This window comes from Ostrea edulis, chromosome 6 (genome assembly GCF_947568905.1).
Source record: "Ostrea edulis chromosome 6, xbOstEdul1.1, whole genome shotgun sequence".
In the NCBI taxonomy this organism is placed as follows: domain Eukaryota; kingdom Metazoa; phylum Mollusca; class Bivalvia; order Ostreida; family Ostreidae; genus Ostrea; species Ostrea edulis.
The window spans coordinates 76,767,249-76,782,032 of NC_079169.1; the positions used below are offsets into that span (position 1 = coordinate 76,767,249).

At 38.7% G+C, this 14,784-nt stretch overlaps 1 protein-coding gene across 1 annotated transcript; it reads left to right on the forward strand.

Annotated features, from left to right (window-relative positions):
- The first annotated feature begins 214 nt into the window (after window positions 1-214).
- Window positions 215-10,163, forward strand: LOC125646846 (procathepsin L-like). Its single transcript, XM_048873403.2, has 5 exons — window positions 215-504; window positions 7,737-7,911; window positions 8,839-9,038; window positions 9,445-9,676; window positions 9,856-10,163. Exons 1-5 carry the CDS (start codon window positions 280-282, stop codon window positions 9,951-9,953), a joined length of 930 nt encoding a protein of 309 aa, XP_048729360.2. The 5' UTR covers window positions 215-279; the 3' UTR covers window positions 9,954-10,163.
- Window positions 10,164-14,784: the final 4,621 nt, after the last annotated feature.

Sequence of the window (14,784 nt, forward strand, 5' to 3'; positions counted from 1 at the left end):
AGTATGCTTGAAAAAAAAAACAATATTTAATCATGTCGTGTTTTAGGGGCCAAAGGACTACGAAGAACTAAATAGACATTTTTCAACCTGAATAGTTCTTCAGATGCCCTTAATTTAAGGCTTAAATCAAAATGAAAGAAGATGCTTTTATATGATGAAGGGCAGTAACTCTCATTATATCAAAATGTATGCATACTGATACTATCACCAGTCACGAGTAAACTTTCACGTGCCAATCTAGTAAATCTACTAATCTCTCCCAACATCGAACACACAAGCATGATGACGTATTCTAGCTTTCTGTTTTTAATATTTATTGCTCCATTTGTTCTTAGTTCTGGCGATTTTCAAAGATGGAAACTGAGATTCAGAAGGCAGTACAATAGCTCGGATGAGGAGAGGTACAGGTATGAGATCTGGAAGACAAACTTGAACATAGTGGATCGTCACAATAAAGCCAGTGATTCCAGCTTCCAACTGGGAATGAACCGGTTTGCAGATCAGGTCAGCTTTTTTTTTTTCCTCTGAAGGTGAAGTTTTGCTCATATAGGCCTAATTAAGATATATTGGGTGCCAGTCAATGAATATTGGAAGAGAGAGAGAGAAAGAGAGAGAGAGAGAGAGAGAGAGAGTGATGTATAAATTATATATGTTATATAACGTTTGTATTAGAAGACACTGAATTATTTCAAATGTATCAAATAAGTGAAATGATCGAGAATTCAAATTAAAAAAAGACCAGACTAACAACGAATCTGCGGGAATATGCAATATGAGCGAGAAGATGGTTTTTAAAAAAATGGGGGAGCTGTATAGGCCTATATAATGACTCGGACTGACTTTAGATCCATTGAGAATAAAGTAGAAAATGTTACCTTGGAACCTCGTACATACTATATATTCAGTGACAAGTGAAGAAGGAAGTGGATATCAGGAATACACTGACTGTGGTTCTCGAGAGGAGCATTCTACCTGTGCCAAATATACGGAGAACTAAAAGCATCGGTTGCAAGACTAAAATCAAGCTGTTCACAGCACTAGTATGGCTGATGCTACTATGTGGATATGAAGCCTGGAAAATGACAAGGACTGAATATAAAGTGAGATGGGTAGCTTCCTTTTCACGTATCCGAGAAAAACAATAGAGACATGATGGTCGCAACAATTGGAAGAAAAAAAAACAACCCACGATAGGATAGAATAGTTGATGGACATGAACAAGATCAGTGACGATATCTGGATAAAATTGAATTGATCTACGACACGGTTAGGATATCCAGCCCATAGAGCAATTTAAAACCATGAAGTTGCGGGTAGACGATGTGGATACGTGAAGGACCGGAAAACGGAACAGATATGACCAAGACTTGAACAAAAGAAGAGAGAGAGAGAGAGAGAGAGAGAGAGAGAGAGAGAGAGAGAGATCTGAAAAAATGCAACACAGAGCGATTTACCTGTGAAATGTACCTGTAAAACCACTGTTTAACCTCCCCCCCCCCCCCCAATGTATAGATATAAAGAAAGTAAAACATGCGGTGGAGAATCGAAATGTGTGGTGATTTAAGGTATTCAATGTATAACGTCACGATCATATTTCATATCTATTAAATGGATGGTTTTTTGTGATCATGGTATCATTTTGAAGGGTTCATCAAATGGAAATGATCTACCATAGGAATTTTCAAAATTTTGATCGCTGCTTGATTTGTTTCACCTAGAATTTTACATTGTTCAAAGTCTGTGGGAAGAGCTCATTGAATACCAGGTTAAATTCTGGGTAGGGGAATTCAAACGCGATAGAACGTCTTTGGAAGATGAAGCCAGGTCTGGACGCCCACTGGATGCCACCGACGAAGAAATGTGCAAGAAAGGTCGGGATTAGGTATACTCTGATAGGCGAATTCAGGTGGAAGAAATAGCACAGGCATTAGGCATTTCACATGGTAGCATTTCCACAATCTTACATAATCGTTTAGGTATGCGCAAGCTAACAGTCCGTTGGGTCCCCAAATCCCTTAGCGATGAGCAAATGACAACCAGAGCATCAATATGCTGTGTCTTGTTGAAGCGTTTTGGGTATTTTCTTTTGCGTCTGGTGACTGTGGATGAGACTTGGGGTTCATTATTATGAGCCAGAGAATAAAGCCCAGAGTCGTCAGTGGGTAGGGCCTGGGTCCCCGAGGTCAAAGAAGTTCAAGACACAACCATCTGCTGGCAAGGTGATGGCCACAGTATTTTGGTACGCAAAAGGCGTTATTATGTTGGGCCTTTTACCCAAAAGAAGTACAGTAACTTAAGTGTACTATGCAAACTTGTTATACCAACTAAGAACCGTCACCCGTGAAAAACGCCGAGGTAAACTCTCTAAAGGTGTTTTACTGCAACAGGACAACGCGAGAGTCCACACTTGCAAAGTTGCAATGGATGCTGTAAAGCGAAACAGGTATGAATTAATACCACATCCTGCCTATTCGCCTGACCTAGCTTCCAACGACTTCTTCCTATTCCCAAACTTGAAAAAGGATATCCGTGGACGTCATTTCCGGTCTGACGAAGAAGTCGTGACGGCAGTTGAGGAGTAGGTCAATGGAAAGGACCCTGACTTTTTCAGTTTTGGGCTGATGACACTTGAACACCGTTGGTCTAAGTGCATCACACTAGAGGGAATTTACATCGAAAAAAAAGAAGTGGATCTCAACCGGAAATAAGTTAGGCTGGTTACTTATTGACTCGCCCTCGTATGTTCTCAATTGTACAAACAGTAATATGCCAAAACAGCACATTCATTAATTTTAGAATTCCATACCAAATATATGATCTTGTATATGTAAAGCAACAAATACGTATTTAAAAAGAAACAGTGATGAGTAGACCAGTACCAGAAGATTGCGAATTGTATGACTATGGCATAATCTCAAACAAAGATACCACCAAGTGCTGCTGGATCATGCAAAATCTAGCTGTCACAACTCTTCAATTAGTATCTCATAGGAATACGTGGTGGTTAGACGGGTTCGATCGCTAGTGACCATAGAGCACCTGACTAGAGATTTAGGGGGCCCTGTTTCAAATCCAGGTTTGATCCGTTGCGTTTTCTCCCTTCCTGTTACATTTGGTGCCGAAGACCAGGTCCTAGAACTGACAGGTGAAAATGTCTCCCGGGGGATAAATATCCTGGGTTGATATCTTCAAAGTGTGAAGACATTCAAGGAGGAAGGGATGTGGTGGTCAGACGTTTTCGATTTTCGCTGCTGTTCTCTTGCAATGGGTTAATCAGGGTACTGTCAACTCTTCCAGGATTAATGTCTCTTGTTGAGTTTATCACCCCGTGGGGATACGGGTTAGAATAGGTCCCCAGTAACCCTTGCTTGTCGTAAGAGGCAACTAAATGGCCCCGTGTCACAGCAGATGTTGCACGATAAAGATCCCTCCCTCCTCAAAGGCCGTTAGCGCCGAGCATGGGCCTAAATGTTGTAGTCTTTCGCCAGCAATGATGACTTCTCCATATGAGTGAAACATTCTCGAGAGGGATGTTAGACAATATACAATTGAGTTAATCACTGTTTCACTGAACTAAAATTACATCTAAACATTCTTTCAATACTTCACTCGTGAGCTCCTTCGTCCTTGTTGACAAACTGACTATGATGTCCTTGATGAATTTCAACCCATCTTCGATCTTGTGGACAGTGGTGTTGTATGCAGACTATGACTTCCTGTATTTTTGATTACTTTTGCATCTCCTTTCTCAGCATGTGAAATCCTCAATTCTATTACTATAGCATGCAAGGTGAAGATAACGAACAGTGATCAATCTCATAACTCCTACAAGCAATACAAAATAGATAGTTGGGCAAACACGGACCCCCTGGACACACCAGAGGTGGAATCAGGTGCCTAGGAGGAGTAAGCATCCCATGTGCTTCGAATTCTTAATGTATCTTCGTAAAGTTTTACCAACTCTCCAATCCACATGATCTTCTATTTTTAGATATATAACAGTTAGTTATATCTACCCAGACGTTATACATCTAAGCAACCTCTTTCGTCTTTTGCTCACCCCTCGCTCACTTGGTTGTCAACTCCCGTCGTATTTTTAGCGTTTTACCTGGCAACCTTTCTAACTCTACATGGTTCATGACGCCAACTCCAATACGTCAAGTTTGCTATATCGGTTATTTTGCTATTGCCTGAGTTTCCTGTGTTTGAATTCCATTTCACTGTCCCTTGTAGTGCTGGACATCGCGACCATCGGACCGGTATGTTTTATTGTCGCTATGTGATAAACTACCTGATGGCATCTAAGGTTACCCGGTCTCGCTTTATAGGATTCTGCTGCTGTAATAAAACAATTTTGGTAACTGTACTGTATCCTGACCTATTAATACCAGTCATTTTGTTGATGGTTCACCATGAAGAAATCTCGGTTTTCTTTTTTGTAGCTGATTACTATTGGATGGGACTCGTCTGGGAAACGTTAGTGCCCCATTGTCAGTCCTTTTGATTATCTAATTTGGCAACAAAAGGGATATGGTTACTTGAGACAGAGTCAAGTATGCATTTGGCGGAGTCGATCATTTACGATGTTGTTTTCCGCACATTTGTAAGAAGGAGGAAAACTGGGTAATTTGCTCTCGATCATTAGGTTATTGTTCCTGTCGCCTGCATTGAAAACTTTCTTCCATTCCACAATTGTTGCAAACTGAATGGAAGTTGATATTTTCCTTTAAACAGCCGTTTAGTATTCTAGATTTACTTCATTATCAGATTTCCATTAAAAGAATACGGGGAAGTTATACCAAACACGTTTGTTATACCCCAAATCGTCGCCTGTCCCAAATCGTCACCGATTTGGGATTTCCTATGTAACGATTTGGGCATAACCTCACACCCCATATTGTCGTCCCCTTGCTCCAACTATTTGGAAACATCATTTATATACAAACTGGCCCTGTTTGTTAACTCCTTCTCTCATCCTTCTTCTTATTCATCCTCATAAACGTGATCTAGAACATGTGAAAGATGCAGATACAAAATATTAGATAGTGAGGACAAGTGGTGTGGGAACATGTTCTCAATAATATTCTCTCTCAAAACTATTTTTTCACAATTCAGAAGAGAGTATTAAAAGAAACTGTTATAGGTATCCCTATAGCCACACCTAATACACTACATTTTTGCCTTTACAATAACATATCCATGTATTCTCTTCTAGACATTATGAGGACGTCCTCACGAAACAGGTTTCATCGTCGGTCGATCGAGAGAGAGAGAGAGGGAGGATGACAATAAATCATTTTGCTTTTGTAGTAGGGTCATTCTGCTCATCATGGGGTTGTTAGGTCTTGTGCACCGCAGATTTGTTAATAACCTCAGATTTCGCCTGTTAGCCGCCGTTTGGACACTCTCCCGCCGTTTGAACACTCGTGAAAACCTCGAGAAACATCCACCCTTCCTCTTTATTTTTCAATATTTTTAGTGTAACGGGAAAGGAGAAAATGCAACGGACCAGATCGGGATTCGAACCCGGGGCCCCTGAATCTCTAGTCAGGTGCTCTACCAACTGAGCTATCTGGCCACCGGCGATCGAACCCGACTGACTGCTACATTTGTTTGTTTAACTTCTTGCGCTCTCTCTCTCTCTCTTTAAATAAGTAAATGAACGAACAAGCAAACAAACAAATAAATGAAATCTCTGTGCTTAGTCCCATATAACCTGCATACAAAATTTCAGCTCAATCGGTTCACAAACACCAGAGTGATAGTCGAAAATAGTTCCTTATGATTACAGCTCGCGGTGCATTGAGCTCGCGATCAAGAGATTTCATGTTAATGGAAGCACATGCCAGGGACACATGAAACCCAAATATCGGTTCACAAATACCAGAGATACTGCAGAGTTGCTGAAAATTGTGCAAAGCTCGCGGCGCTTTAAGCTCGCATTCCAGAATTCTCATTTTGGGAGAGTCATGTCAGAGGGTGACTTGTAATCTACATAAAAAAAAAATTCAACCCGGTCGACAAATCGACCAGTGAAACCTATGTACCCCCATATAAGAGGGGGTGCAATAAAATAACCTCTGTGTTATCTATCCTAAAAACGTCAATAAAATAATGACGGGCGACGATTTAGGACGGGCGACGATTTGGGGTTTACTATAGTACATCCCAAATCGTCGCCCTTAATGATAGTGCAATCTTGTCCTAGGCGACGATTTGGAGTGAAATGCCATCCCAAATCGTCGCCGGCGATTTGGGGTGTAACACATGTCCAAGATCCATTCATTTATCTGCATTTTACAGCTTGGAAACTTAAATCATTTGTGTTGGGTGAGGTGTTGCATTTAGTTACCTGTGACCTCTTACCTCACATTTATTTCGCTCAAAGTAGTTACCTCCTCCATAAAGATATTAGATCAATCAAAATACAAAACATTGACTCCAAAGATTCTTCTAAGGCAGAATTTATTCAAAAGCTTCTACATGAGAGGGGAAATAAACTCTTGCTGTGGCCTTCAACTCGACATTTAAATATATCGACAACGTTTTTATCTATTAACAATAATCATTTTCATTCATATGTCGATTCAATATTTCCCAGTGAACTCGAAATAAAAGACACCACAAAGTTTTCCACATCTGCTTCATACTTCGATATTTCATTGAACAGTTATGTTAACGGCAAACTAACAACTCAATTTTTGACAAACGGGATGATTTCAACTTCTCCATCGTCAACTTCCCATATCTATGTAGCAATATTCCATTGATATTACCACCTGCATATGGTGATTATTTCTCTCAACTGGTGTTTAGGTCTCGACTGATTCGATACACAAGAGCTTGTTCTGCGTATGATCAGTTTTTAAATCGAGGCAGGCTACTGACAAATAAGTTGATGTTACGGGGGTTTCAACAGTCTCGTTTAGAGTCAGTAATTTAGCAAATTATATGGTCGTTATAATGATCTAATTTACTAATACAATCTGTCATTGGGTAAAATGCTGTCTGACATGTTTCACACCAATGCAATACGCCAGTTTCGAGATTAGAGCTCTTCTGTGTAGGAGGTGCATTTAGTGGAACTTTGAATGCCCAAGTGGGACAGAGTGGACCTAAATCAGTGAGGAAGACGATAAAATATATTTAAAATGGCTTCTCTTTAAATATTTGAATATAGGAATTACAAAATACTATCAAAAGAAATATTTTACTAAAGTGGAAATTTAAAAACAATGTCATATTTGCATGTAATATCCTGGATATGATACATACGAGCAACAAAAAACGTAATATAAGAATTCCATGTATTTTAATAATTATTATGAACGAGAGTTCTCCAAAGGAAATAACTCTGACGTATCTCGACATCGGCGTGTAGAGGTCGTTCTTTGCACACTGATTTTGACTACGGATTACTCCATTTACCTGATCGAGATATATCATGGGGCTCTCGGTGTGACCGGTCGATAGGGGATGCTTTCTTCTCGTAGTCACCTGGCCGCACTTCTTGAGTGTCCAGGGGTCTGTGTTTGCCGTAATCTTAAGTATTCTATAGGAGTTACATGTATGAGATTGATCACGGTTCTTTTTCTTCACCTTTTCATGTAGCCAAACCTCTGTATGCAATCGCTGCCGTTCATTTGAAATAATCCTAAATTATATATTAATATACATTTTGTTTAATTCATGCATTTCTTATATTAAATGTCTTGATACTTTTCTCGTTTTGGAAGGTTCGTGTGGGGAACAGGGAACGCATTCTCCACGACAGAGCGGTGTTGTCATTCGCCTGGGAAACGCCATTTGTTGAAGATGTTCCCGATTCATTTGATTGGCGCACAAAGGGTGCAGTATCTCCAGTAAAAAATCAGGGACGTATTGGAAGCGCCTCAGCTTTTGCTACACTGGGTGTGTATAACCATATCGTGTGAATGATAGTAGAAATTTTACGAATTATCTTAAGTTCTCCGAATACATATTGGACTCTTCACGAATCTGATGTAGAAACGCTTATATTCCTATAACACAAAATGCAGGCATTAAGAATTCTTTTCCTTTCCTTAAACTTACAAAAAAATGACAACCTCTATTGTTTTCCAGTTGAATTAGATATGATTTTTCTGTAGTGGATTATCCTGAACTAGCGGAAATTTTACAGGGTACAATGATTTTGAGTTGCTCGTCGTTATTATGCATGTAAATCATGTATTTATCCACACCGAATTGCTGTTTGGACGACCATTCACTTCTTTTGACCTTAAAAAGAAGTTTGAATTCATACATGTATAACCCTAATAGGTAATCTGTACGATTATTCATATGTCAGTTTTTAAATCGAGGCAAGCTACTGACAAACAAGTTCATGGTACAGGGGTTTCAACAATCTCAATTAAAGTCAGCATTTCGCAAATTGTATGGTCGTTATAACGATCTAGTTTGTCAATACAACCTACCATTGGGTCAAATGCTGTCTGACATGTTTCATACACCGATTGTAGACCGTTCTTGGCACACTGATTTTGACTACGGATAACTCCGTTTACCTGACCAAGATATAGGGCTCACGGCGGGTGTGACAGGTCGACAGGGGATGCTTACTCATTCTAGGCACCTGATCCCACCTCTGGTGTGTCCAGGGGTCCGTGTTTGCCCAACTATCTATTTTGTATTGCTTGTAGGAGTTATGAGATTGATCACTGTTACCTTCACCTTTCATGTATGAGTCTCTATTCACATAGTACACTGTCCAATATGGAAGATGTAGGTAATTGTATGTGGTGTTGGAATGCCTTTTTATTTAGTTGGTACGGCTAATACATTATCGTTTTATTTTAGACTCTATTGAAAGCATGCATTTTATCAAGACTGGAAAACTTGTTGAACTCAGCATTAATGAATTGACACAGTGTTGTAATTCTTCACTTCTAAATGAAGAATTTGCGTGTGTACAGAAACTTGGAGGTCTTTGCGATGCTGCTAGCTATCCAAGTTCATTTGCATCTTGTCAGAGCAGTAAATGTACGCCCGTGGCAAAGGTAAAGCAGTTGGCATGTATTAAATCAATTTAATATTTTTCGTAAAACCTCAATGACATTGATCTTGAAATTTTTGTAGAATCAACAAATTCCCGAATTTTGTAATATTAATCAACTCTGCTATATTAGTGAACAAATACAGGAGTTTATATGAATTATTGAGAATTGTTAGACGGACAGTGTAAAGGGGAGGGGAAGGAAAGGGGCAGGGAGAGAAAAAGCGGGAATAGAAGGGAGGGAAGCGGCTGGAGGAGGGGGAGGAGGAGAGATAGTGGGAGAAAGAAGGGAATTAGACGAAACAGGTAGCTCCCCCTTATGAAATGGTCTTCATAAATATAGCTGATATCTAAGAAAAGTTTGTTAAATTTGTGAATAAAAAAAATTTTTGGTATCGAATTCTTTCAAGGTGGTAGACGTGAAGAAGACAAAACGGGGAGATGAAGAGGCATTGAAGGTAGCGGTGTACAGGCAGCCTGTTCTGGCAGCTATAGACGCCAGCCACAGCTCATTCCAGCTGTACAGGAACGGTGTATACTACGAGAAGAGCTGCTCGTCACAAAGACTAGACCACGCCGTCCTAGTAGTAGGCTATGGATCCCAAGGGGGCAACGATTTTTGGATTGTCAAAAATTCTTGGGGTTTGTTTATTTCCTTACTTCAAGAACTTGATTGCATAAAATTTCGGGGACATTAAATTGCTTCTTACCATGTGAGACTGATATTTTAATAGATTTATATCCAAATGGAAAGAATTTGAAAGTAAAATAAACTTTGAACTTTCATTTTTACGTAAGAACACGCTTTCTACTTTTTTTAGGGGTTGAATGGGGCATGAAGGGATACATACTTATGAGCAGAAATAGGAATAACAACTGTGGCATTGCTACAAGTGCAATGTGTCCAGTCGGCACATAAGGGAAGCGACTCTTGTCGTCGAAACAAATGTACGCTGGTGTGCTTTATGTACTGAAATTACTCGTTATCCATAGGCATTTATTTTTTGATAACTGAATATTTTTGTTTTGCGTATGTAATGGCCAGGAGGGAAAATATATAACATTTGATGAGAAACTATGTACTAATTTCAGTATGTAAATTCACACTCTTATTCATGTTAGTGCGAAACAGACAGAGAGAGAGAGAGAGAGAGAGAGAGAGAGAGAGATACCTACTCTGTTATAAATAATGAACTATAACGGCTACTTAAAATGGATGACTTTGCCTGCAGCACAGTGATCTGGTGATGTAGTGCGTCACAGTATTTAATTAATTCAATTAAAGCATCATGACGTATAGCTATGTTAATGCAGAATTCCTTTGAAGATCATTCAATGATATTAGTTTGCCAATTAATGAATATAACTACACCTGTACTTGTACACTTCTTATTGAATATTGCAAATAAATATTCCCAGAAAGTACTTTTTTAGTATGCATGTTAAATACTTTTTATATTCGATTTACATATATTGTAACACTCATAAAATGTTACCAGTTGGCAAAATTTTATACTCACCTGAGTCACCTTGTTCATTCAATAACACTGACAAATGGTTAATCAACAACAAGCCAACATCTGTTGGACAACTTTATAAACATCTCAGAACGCCTGGATACTGAATGTGCTGCTACTATTGAAATCGTTGGAGCCCCAGTAGCTGTAGACCTCATATTTGCACAGGGAGTCATAATTCAACAAATTTGTATTTATCCTGACAACTCAACTGTATGACAAACGGGATGATTTCAGCTTCTCCATCGTCAACTTCCCACATTTATGTAGCAATATTCCATTATCACCTGCATATGGTGTTTATATATCTCAACTGATTCGATATGCAAGAGCTTGTTCTGGGTATAGTCAGTTTTTAAATCGAGGTAAGCTACTGACAAACAAGTTGATGGTACAGGGATTTCAACAGTCTCGATTGAAGTCAGCATTTCGCAAATTCTATGGTCGTTATAACGATCTAGTTTGTCAATACGACCTCGCATTGGGTCAAATGCTGTCTGACGTGTTTCATACCGATTGTTAGGCCGTTCTTGGCACACTGATTTTGACTGCGGATAACTCCGTTTACCTGATGAGGATATGGGGCTCACGGCGGGTGTGACCGGTCAACAGGGGATGCTTACTCCTCCTAGGCACCTGATCCCACCTCTGGTGTGTCCAGGGGTCCGTGTTTGCCCAACTATCTATTTTGTATTGCTTGTAGGAGTTATGAGATTGATCACTGTTCGTTATCTTCACCTTGCATTTATAACCTTGAAAATATTTTCCCCAAGTACATGTCTCTCTGGTGTTCAATTATTCTCATCCAGGAATTTCTTTTCCATATAATAAACTGGTATTTATATTCTCACAACTTTTCTTCTGTTTGTTTTAATTGTATGTACATGTAATTTATAGACGATCATAGCATCTTGGTGTTCAAAGCAAAAGACATTTAGCTCATTCATAGAGAACGAAGTAGGGGATTGGATCTTATCAGGTGCAATTTTTTTCAATGCAACAGCATATTTTTTTTTTTAAAGTTTGACCTGTACCTTTTGAAAAGTTTATGCATACCACAGGACACGATGTGACACCCCTGTGAATATGTGATGTTACAGTGACACACAGGACACGATGTGACACCCCTGTTAATATGTGATGTTACAGTGACACACAGGACACGATGTGACACCCCTGTGAATATGTGATGTTACAGTGACACACAGGACACGATGTGACACCCCTGTGAATATGTGATGTTACAGTGACACCCGTGTTAGACAGTGTCGTTATTGTGCCATCATTGTGCCTTTGCCTCCCGTGGGGGTCCGGGTTAGAATATAGGTCCTCAGTATCCCTTGCGTGTCCTAAGAGGCGACCACATGGGGCAGTCCTTCGGATGAGACCGCAAAAACCGAGGTCCCATATCACAATAGGTGTGGCACGATAAAGATCCCTCGCTGCTTAAAGGCCGTAAGCGCCGAGCATAGGCCTAAATTTTGCAGCCGTTCAACAGCAATGGTGACGTCTCCATATGAGTGAAAAATTCTCGAGAGGGACGTTAAACAATATACAACCAATTCATCGAATATTCGAGTTGTGACGTAACAGTGTCTTTGTCAGACAGTGTCTTTATTGTGCCATCTTTGACAAAATACATGTAGTGTCTTTACCGCACTCAGTCGCACATTATCGAGTCTTCTAACAAGCGGAAAGAATAACTTGAATGCATTACGATAGAGGATTAATTTACAATGAAGATTTGCTAGAAACGATGAAGATTTCCCATAGTAAGTTTAAAAACATGTTAATATTATGAGAATTAGTGACCTAAACGGTTGGAAGCATCCATTTTACACAAAGAACTAAGCTCGTTAACTCAGGATTCCCGCCTACATTTTTAACTCGTATATCTTAAAAAGCTTTGCAATTTTGCTAATTAGATTTTTTTTATGCAAATAGAATTCATTAGTAATTGATTATTAACTTTGATAGCAGTGTTCATTAATAAATTGCTCTTAATTACAACTCCTTTTGATTATGGGTAGAAAAATCTGTTCCTTGAAATAAGGCTTTAAAACGTCATATATTTTAAAATGCTTATTGATATATGTAAATAGCCATTTAATTGATCAAATTACCTTATATCATTGAGTAAACATTGCTTAATCTTCAAATTTTTAAAAAAGTTTATTTGATAACCTAAAAAAGGCGAGTGAACATTTTCGCCGTGTTTTGGTCTGTAAACATATGTTCCCCCAGGGAAACAACAAAAGTTTTGATTTAAATCTGCTAAAGGACAATTTATAATACCTGTATAAAGGAATTTGTGTTTCACGGGGAGGGGATGTTTTAAAAACATTTTCCGTTTTCCATTGATTTCTACATGTTATATAGTGAGATACGTTATTTTAATACAAATTATAGTTATCTTTCTTTGTTTTGCAAAATAAATCAACACTTTTATGAAAATTCATATCAGTGTCTTTATTGTCTTAAAAATCATTTTTAAAATGATGACTTTTAAAATTTGACCAGAAGGTAGGTGGCGCAGCAATGCTATCGTTCGTAGTTCTTTTGTACTTCCGGTGAACGTAATACATTCGAGGAGCCTTCCCCCAATTTCATTAAAATCAGATCCTTTGATCCGCTACAGTAACACCTCTATCAGACAGTCTCTCTTTGGTTACTGAGGTTCATGTTGCATTGTTAACTTTTTTATTGAGTCCATAATTGAAAGATCTTTTTTGATAATAGATATTTTTTCTGGATATTGAGAATCCCCGGAGTCTCTTTTTGCAGATGTATAAGATTACTGTTTTATCTATCAGATCGCCTGTACACGAATAAAAAATGGGGGTGTTTTCATTTATGCTTTATTCACCGAAATTTCAACAAAAATCCGCATCAAACAAAACTTAGATTTAGTTTTCAAAATAATGTTGACGATAATTTGAGGGAAAACTAAAATGATGACAATGAATTAATTAATGAATTAATAAAACAAACATAATTGCACGTAGATACATCTATTTTCATCACGTTCTATAATTTTCCATATGTTAAACGTTGTAGTTACTTCTGCAGTTTTATATGAATACTGAGAGGATCTGTGTATGACTGAACTTTCCTGATCTCTGCAAATAACACTTGTGGATGGAGCAAGCCTACATCCGGGGCGAGTGTGTGGGTGGGGGTCATTCGATATGAATATGGACACTTTCTCATCCCTTGTTGTGTGTCAAAACATGTTCTGCATCCGTCTGTAGACAGACATACATGTATGCTCTCAAACGTTTATACAAGGTACAAATAAAACCGTATCGTCTGGCATCACCAAACTTACACGCAATTTTCACGTTTTCGGCATTCAAGGGAATACATGTACACATGTGATATTGACCATTTCCCCCTCTACATGCGCGATGGCTTAGTGGTTAGAGGGTTCCCTTCGTGACTAGAGGTCGTGGGTTCGAGTTCCGTTTGTGTCTTGGCCGCTTCAGACCTGCTCCCGCCTCTGGTGTGTCAGGCGTCCGTGTTGCTCCTAATTTTAATTTTGTAAACTTTATAGGGTTTATAAGATTGATCACTGTTCTGACTTAACTTTTTCACCCAAGATGTAAAAATAGATGATAATTGCTTCTCCACCAAGCGCTCGGCAGAAGTCAGAATTGCGAATATTATGGATGAGATCTTTTTCACTAACCGAGGTCCTGTGTCTCGGAAGGAGTTGGCACGTTAAGAACCAGCACTGTTACGGATCTGTGTACCACGCATGGTATAAATTTGTTGCCCTTCACCTACAGCTGGTAACACCTCTGTAAGAGTAAAAAATCTCGAATTGGACATCAAAGAATATGAAATTTACGATGGCCTATTCATATCATTATAACCTAGCGGAAAAATAGATTGTACGTTTTAACAAATCGTACAAACGATTTTAGAAGTCGTTTATTTAAATACGATTTTTAAAATCTATTGTATGATTTAAAAAAAATTTTTGTACAATTTAGAAATATGGTTTGTACGATTTAATACCGAATATTTTTGTTAGGCCCAGAGGGTCTTATGGTTGAGAATGTTAGCTATCAATTTTGTGACATCATGCAGCTATAACTTAATGGAGGCATCCTTTCAAAAAAGCCTAAGTGTTCTCAAGCCAGAAATAAAAGTATGGAATTAATGTAGAAACTAGGGAAAAACCTTCAATCAGAGTGACTGAAGAACTCAGAAATTCCTGCCAAGCTAGGA